The sequence below is a fragment of the Acartia tonsa genome, chromosome 1 (genome assembly GCF_053477335.1).
Source record: "Acartia tonsa isolate MP-2025a chromosome 1, ASM5347733v1, whole genome shotgun sequence".
NCBI lineage: Eukaryota > Metazoa > Arthropoda > Copepoda > Calanoida > Acartiidae > Acartia > Acartia tonsa.
The window spans coordinates 63,175,707-63,183,646 of NC_137260.1; the positions used below are offsets into that span (position 1 = coordinate 63,175,707).

At 33.0% G+C, this 7,940-nt stretch overlaps 1 protein-coding gene across 1 annotated transcript; it reads left to right on the plus strand.

Moving 5' to 3' along the window:
• The first annotated feature begins 483 nt into the window (after window positions 1–483).
• LOC145315951 (uncharacterized) lies at window positions 484–7,739 on the plus strand. The gene is made up of 6 exons (XM_080156220.1): window positions 484–605; window positions 985–1,094; window positions 2,142–2,256; window positions 3,104–3,202; window positions 5,974–6,012; window positions 6,845–7,739. The coding sequence occupies exons 1-6, from the start codon at window positions 500–502 to the stop codon at window positions 6,916–6,918; spliced, it is 543 nt and encodes a 180-aa protein (XP_080012346.1). The 5' UTR covers window positions 484–499; the 3' UTR covers window positions 6,919–7,739.
• Window positions 7,740–7,940: the final 201 nt, after the last annotated feature.

Sequence of the window (7,940 nt, forward strand, 5' to 3'; positions counted from 1 at the left end):
CATGATATCAATCATAATAATATGGAATATAAAAACTTCATCAATGAACAAAATTCTATCTTTTTTATATCTTTGTCGCTTTCTATCTACACAGTTGTTCTCGTTATACCTTTGTTTAATAGTTAATAACTTAATATTTAGTAATACATAGACATTCAATGCTAGTTTTGCATAATAGTGCAGCATGAACAAGGCTAAAAATGACTTAAGTGAAGACACATTAATATAAGTAGCGGTCACAAAATATCAGCAGTCTACCATTGATATTAGCCGAGAAAAGTGCCTATTTTCTTAAACATTTTTTGTTAACTTTGAGGGTCGAAAGGCCTGGGCTAACAAAACTTGTTTCAATAATTTTATTTTTATTTTACTGTTAATAGAAAATTGTCTAAACATGATATGCTACATAATTTTTCAGCAAGGCCAAGAACTGCTTCTAATCCAGTGAATATGAATCGATTTAGAAGCCATATGGGAAAAAGTAGTAGTCTTTCAGAGGATGATTTTAAGAAGGCTAAGTTGTTTAATAATTTTGTTATGGGTGGCAGTAGGCGGAGGAAACATTTACCTTCAAGAATACTCTTATATTCGCAAGAATCTACAAGGTATGTTGTATCAAAGTACCTTCGGCTTGTTGTTTGGGAGGTGTCAGTTTCAAGTATTGACCACATCACATCATAATAGAGACATTTAAAACATGTTTAAAGCCCATTTCTTTAAAACCACTCTTTTTTTTATGGAATGGATTTATTATTACTTGAATCTTAAACTTATATACTCTAATAAAGGGAAACTTGTAGCTGCCTAAATAACTCCCTTAACCCGATTCCCTTTTCTCCTACTGGATGACCAATAAGTGATGACAATTTTCCCTTATTATAATATTTAATTCATGTATATTTTATAACCATTGTTGCTGGTTAACACAAAGCTATGATCAATAACTCCTGTGCACATATTTTCATTAATTCTCTCTCATATTAGTTGATGTAGAAGTCACGAGTAGTAATTCCTTAACAAATGGATTCACTGATTGTGTCATGGCATGCCAGAATCTTGAAGAATGTGTGGGCATTCAACTCTGGGAGGAACGGGTATGTTTACAGGGATCTAAAGGAATAAGACAAAGGATGATAAATTGATGTACAATTCCCCAGTGATGATGCACAAAATTACCCCTTCTCTAGATTACAATTAGTGGCTGAAACCTAAGAACTAAAATTCACTATAGTCCCCAAAGTTGTTAAGCTAACGAATAAGAAAACGTTAACATAAAACATTAGGGACCAGTGTAATAAATAGCCCATTGTCCTCTCTCTCTCTATTGTATGTTTGTATCTTAGAACTTTGTTTCTTAATTAGTGCTCAAATCAAATAGCCCCACTTGTTTAGGATTTTGAACATTACCCTACTTTTACGCATTTTCTACATTTATGTTCAGTGCGCATAATCTATTTCACAAAATCTATAGTTAATCATGTGCAACAATAATTTAGGGATCTTAAGGGATAAGACAATTGATGTACCCCTCGCCCCTCACCCTCAAATCATGATAAACAAAATACCCCTTCTATAGATTGATATGATTGATGGAAAAGTTTGGACACTGCCTGTTTGTCTGCCTGTTGACTGTATCAAGACCCCAAAAATTTTTAAGCCAATTAATAAAACTTTGGGACTACTAATACTTACGATCTAATATCCCCTCTGTCATTGCCTCAAGATAATAATATCCAGAAAAAGCTTAGCATTTGAAAATAACCTAATTAGACAATTTAAATGTAACAATCAATAGTGTTTTTGTTGGTCTGTTTTGTTCTTTACCCCTCACTGAGATCTTTTATTTCACACAAACGAACATCAAACTACTTTTACTTTTAGTAGCAAAGCTTCTCTATAAATCACTTTGTTCTTCTGTAACGCTCTGGGGGAAATGATATTGTTTTGGCTGCTATTGAAGATTCCCTGTATAATTGGACATGCATATAAAATTAAAAACATCAAAAATATTTTTTATTATTGTTTCAGAAAGGTTTTGTGATTTATGAATTATTGCATATTTATCAACGGAACATTTGTCCTTCTTAAACTTTTTTGTGCTTCACTATTTATGGATGCTGTCATCCTTGTTTCACATTCAGGGCACCTGTGACCTGTATGGTTTAAGATGTACAACTCCTTCTGAAAGGATTTATATCTACAATACCTCCACTTACTTCAATGATATCTTGTTTAGGAGAGATTGGGATGTTGAAGGTATAAATATCAAGGATGGAAAAAAAGCTCTAAAAAGCAAAGCTCTTAAATCAAAAGAAATGAAAAATAAACATACAACACTTGTAGAGTGTCAGAACTTAATAAGTCTAATTTTTTTTTATAAATTTGCATATATACAGCATACTGCAAAAGGACATTCTTTCATTTTATGATTTGATTATAGAGATTCTTATAGTATCGCACCTTGTTGTGTTAGGAATCAGTATTTTAAAAGTAAGATAAATAGGATAATTATATGGGGGACTGCCATTTACACATCCAGCAAATTTATAGTGGATGTATTTTTGCCAGTGTAATGGATGTATTTATGAAAAACTGAATTCTGACTGTATAAATGATGGCAAACTGGCAAACTTACATCTAACATATTATTTATACTGTCAATAGTCCATCCAACACTGGCATTTATACATCCATAGAAATTGTATGTAAAATAAACAAAATTTGAGTTATAATATATATATTTGTTAGGTTAGGAACAAAAAGCAGTATTCATACCAACGTACATTAATTTCCTTATTTAACAGACATAATAGAAATGGTATGTACTATTATTTTTTTAGTTATATATAAAATTTTAACATTTTTAAGACTAACTTAATCTTAAAAAGTAAACCACCATTTCAGTTTTGTCTATCTTGAAAGTGAAATAGTACTTACAAAAACCACATAGGCTTTATTGACTAAATGACTCTAATTATAGAAAAGATTTCATTTTATCAAAGAAGAAAGCATCCATAAGTAGAGAAGCTCATTATAGGCGTTAAAATAACAAAAATTTGAATCTAAGTAATGTAGTAAAAAATGTATTGTCCTATTATTTTAGATTATTGTATGAGCCTTGATAATAGTGGTGACTGTTGCACGTCTGATCGACCCTGCAGGGTTGCCGGCGGAGACTGTGATTCTCATTCACAATGTGCAGGTTATCTACCTAACTATTTATCTATAATACAAAGTAGTACGATGTATGTCTGTCTGTCTGTCTGAAGCTTAAGATCTCAGTAACCATTGAACCGATTGGGCTCTACTCTTCAGTGAATATACCTACTGTTCCTGTGATGGCTTTAAGATATTTTTTTGGGTGGGTGGGACACCCCCAACCCAGCAAAAAAACTTTTAAACTAAAATTTAACTAAAATTTAAAAAGAGGGGTCGACTACCTCCCCCCCCGCCAAAAAAATCCCTCTCCCCAAAAAATCTTAATTTTACTTTTTCTTTTTAAATCTAAATAAAACAAAAATAGGTTGATAAAACCTCTATGAGCATAGCCCCTAGAGGATAGGGACGAAGCCGCTAGTACATATATATATATATATATGGACGACCATGCAGAGTTGCTGGCGGAGACTGTGATTCTCATTCATACTGCGCAGGTTTTTAGGGATAAGACAATGGCTGATAAATTGATGTACGTCCTCAATGATGATACATAAAATTACCCCTTCTGTAGATTACAATTTGTGGTTGAAACATTTGGACACTCAACTGAATGAAACAACCAATAAAATCTCAATCAAAGTACACAAAGTCCCAACAAATGAGATACAACTTTGGGTACCATTATAATTCAGTCCAATGTCTCCCCCCTCCCTGTTCAAAGGGCAGTTCTGGTTACTTTTTTATCAGCTACAATATGGATTAATCATCAAATGGGGGGAGTGGATATTGGACTGTAAATTGTACTGGTAACCAAAGTGTTAAAAACTTTAAGTAACTTAATTAAATCTTGATTACTTGATTCAAACTAGCAGAGTTAAAACTTTTACATCTTAAATCTTAATCTAAAGAAAAGTGGTAACTTTGTTAATCATCAATAATGATGTACATTAATTTACCTATATTGTCTTACCCCTTAGGAAACCTGGGATATAATAATTTTCTGTTACAAAGATAAAGTAAGATGTACAGACATACAAAAATACAGAAATACATACATACAGACAGAAAGACAGACAGACAGACAGACAGACAGACAGACAGACAGACAGACAGACAGACAGTCAGACAGACAGACAGACAGACAGACAGACAGACAGACAGATAGACAGACAGACAGACAGACAGACAGACAGACAAACAGACAGACAGAAAGACAGACAGACAGACAGATATAGTTGACTTGTAAATTACAGGGATAAGGGATGGGAAACGTAGGAAAATATTATTTCAGGCCTATTTCAAGCCTAGGCCTAATAAACCAGTTTTGGGATGGCGCAGTGGTTCGTTATAAACGCTAATGAAAAAGCTGTGTGTGTGTGTGTAAATAAATTACATTAATTTACCTATATTGTCTTACCCCTTAGGAAACCTGGGATATAATAATTTTCTGTTACAAAGATAAAGTAAGATGTACAGACATACAAAAATACAGAAATACATACATACAGACAGAAAGACAGACAGACAGACAGACAGACAGACAGACAGACAGACAGACAGACAGACAGACAGACAGACAGATAGACAGACAGACAGACAGACAGACAGATAGACAGACAGACAGACAGACAGACAGACAGACAGACAGACAGACAGACAAACAGACAGACAGAAAGACAGACAGACAGACAGATATAGTTGACTTGTAAATTACAGGGATAAGGGATGGGAAACGTAGGAAAATATTATTTCAGGCCTATTTCAAGCCTAGGCCTAATAAACCAGTTTTGGGATGGCGCAGTGGTTCGTTATAAACGCTAATGAAAAAGCTGTGTGTGTGTGTGTAAATAAATTATAGAATCAAATTCAGGTAGCTAGTTTAAAGTAAAAAACATAACTTTTTAAAAACCTATATATTAATGGCTTTTGTTAAAATGAAGTTTTTCTCTCCCAAAATTTTTTTATCTTTTACTTTGGTAATTTGAACTGTCAGAAAGCTATCATTGGGTTTCCCTCAGACAGATTTTAGTTTGAATTATTTGCATTTATATTAATGAGTAAAAATTTTATTTGAAAATTTCATTGCTAATTACAATTCAAAATAAATAAATTAATATGCACTTGGGTAACATTCTATCAAGTTCTTTGGATACTATTATGTAGTGATAGATTTGTACTGTTTTGTATTGTACAAATATTAGGGTTAAAGTGTTGTATCAATTCCGTATTAAATTTTTAAAATTCAAAATACAACATCTAATTTATAAACTACCAAATGAAAATTCGTAGCTACCTTCTTTCCAAAAAATAATCCCATTATTTTTGTTTTTTCTATATGGCCCTTTTTTAATGTTTAACTCTAAGCAGATTTAATAATTAAGCTAATGTGATCTAACACCATTTATATTTATTTTTTAGTAGCAGACGAAATCATTATTTTTTCTAGAATTGTCTGCTTCTAAAATTTCCGCCAATTGGTGATTGGTTGTTAAAAACAGGCCGATTCTTATTGGTTTAGAGCGATAGCTACTTGGGAGCGTCCGCCAGTTTGATAGGAATTTGTAATAGTTGCAATATCCCTTTTGAATCTAGGCCGGGACCTAATTAATGGCCAGGTTTCCTATCCCTTATCCCTGGTAAATTAGCTTTGTTGCTGAAATTAAAACAACATATTGCAGAATCTATTTAATCAACAAAATTATTTACTGTTAGCATGACTGTCAGGCCTTAGTTGAACAGACGGACGAACGGACAAAATGATATATATAGACTAGTTTTTCTTCTAAAATTATACCTAATTGTTCTATTTTTTAGCTGGTCTGATGTGTGGTACTGACAACTGTGACACTATGTGTAATTATACATTTTAAGGCTCAGCAGCAGCGCATTAGTCTCAAATTTTAACACGTTGGGAGCTTTTGACTTGTTTGGGCCAGGTTTAGACATTACATCCAGCTGATTTTTTTAAAATTGTAAAATATTGATTCCCTGAGGCTTAGAGGTGGCTGCCGAGCCCTGATAATTATATTGATATAGTATAGCTACTCTACAAGTTATGTGTGCTCGTATGTCTGTGTTTCTATATGGCTCAGTACCCTAGTAAATAAGGCCAGTTAGCTAGATTTATTTATTGGATGGCTTTGGAAGATGATTGGAAGTCCCTCAACAGATTATGACGTCATACGATAGAAATTTTACCATTGCATTGGTCAATTACAGTGTATACTGGCCTCTCATTGGCTATTCTATCGTATGACGTCATAATAAGTTAAGGGACTTTAATCATCTTCATTACTTTGTTCCCATATAAAAAAAGGGCATGTATAATTATACAAAGTATTAAGATGTGTGCGTGTCTCTCTATATGAAAGTTGGACTATCTTTGCCCTTTCAATAGAATAATTTAACTTTTTGTTTTACTTTTGTTTAAAGTATCAGATAATAGTTTTTCTAGTACGGCTTCAAACTGGATTAAAACCATTTCATCCATACTTAAAAATCATGCATAGCATTGCATTACAGACAGTTTTCCACGAATATTAAAATAAGAATCATAGAATTAAAAAAAGTTTTAATTTTATGATTTTTATCTTAATATCCCCGGAAAGCTGTCTATAATAGGGTGATATAAATAACAATTATTTATTTGAAGAGTTATGATAAAAACTAATGTTGTAAAATTTAGATTATGAATCAGATTCTGACTGCTGCTATAAACCTTGTCAGGAAGAAGAAGAAGAGACAACCGAACATCTATAATACAAAGTAGCTTGATGTCTGTCCGTCTGTCCGTCTGAAGCTTAAGATCTCGGTAACCACTGAACCGATCGGATTCTACTCTACAGGGAATATACCTACTGGTCCTGTGGTGGTTTTAGGCTATTTTCTTCAAAAAATAAAAAAAAACCACCCCCCAAAATTTTTTTTTACATTTTTGTAAAATCTCAGTAACAGCTGATCAAATTGGGCTCTACCCTTCTGGGAATATACCTACTGGTCCTCTGGTGGTTTTAAGCTATTTTCTTGGGGGGTGGGACACCCCAACCCCCCCAAAAATAAAAAAATCCCCACTTCCAAAATTCTTAATCTTTAAAAATTTTTGTAAACAAAAACCAGTAATTGGGGTGGGGGAACCCCACTGCAACATGGGGCGAAGCCTCCATGAATCCTCCCCCCCCCAAAATTTTTTTTTTTTAATTTTATTTTTTGTGTATGCAAACAACCTAGGTTTAATTTTTACAAATTGAAATGTTTTTGTACAAAATCAAATTTTTGTGCATAAAGCGCACAACCTGGGTTTAATTTTACCACAGAGTAATTAAACAAAGAATATTTTTTTTGAATATTTCTATTAAGGAGGGTTGACTTCCCATAACTTTATAGGGCGAAGCCCCTAGAGGCTAGGGGCGAAGCCGCTAGTTAATAAATAAAGAATAACAACGTATTTAATATTTATAATATTTGTATTTAACGTTCGTTCGTTTGTTTTTCAGATTATTTGAGCAACTCTTTAATTAATGTTATCATCTTTGTAATCTATCATTAATTTGTGTTCATTAAATACATATTTTTTAAAGTTTTGCGCCTTTAGCATCAAACGGCTATGTCTTTAAAGTGTAAAGAAATGACAGAATAAAAAGCCTAAAACCATCCTAAGACTTAAATCTAAAACCATGCTGTGGGACTTATATTAAGCTTCCGGTCCAGACAACAAATCTTTATACTACTTTATTTAATAGGACTAGAGGCTTTGCCCTAGCATCTAGTGGATTTGTATTCGA

Excerpts from the sequence above, each read along its gene's own strand:
- LOC145315951 (XM_080156220.1), top strand. The coding sequence starts at position 500 with ATGATTTTAAGAAGGCTAAGTTGTTTAATAATTTTGTTATGGGTGGCA. Across the intron at positions 1,095-2,141 it reads TTCAACTCTGGGAGGAACGG|GGCACCTGTGACCTGTATGG; the intron begins GTATGTTTACAG and ends TTTCACATTCAG. Across the intron at positions 3,203-5,973 it reads TTCTCATTCACAATGTGCAG|CTGGTCTGATGTGTGGTACT; the intron begins GTTATCTACCTA and ends TCTATTTTTTAG.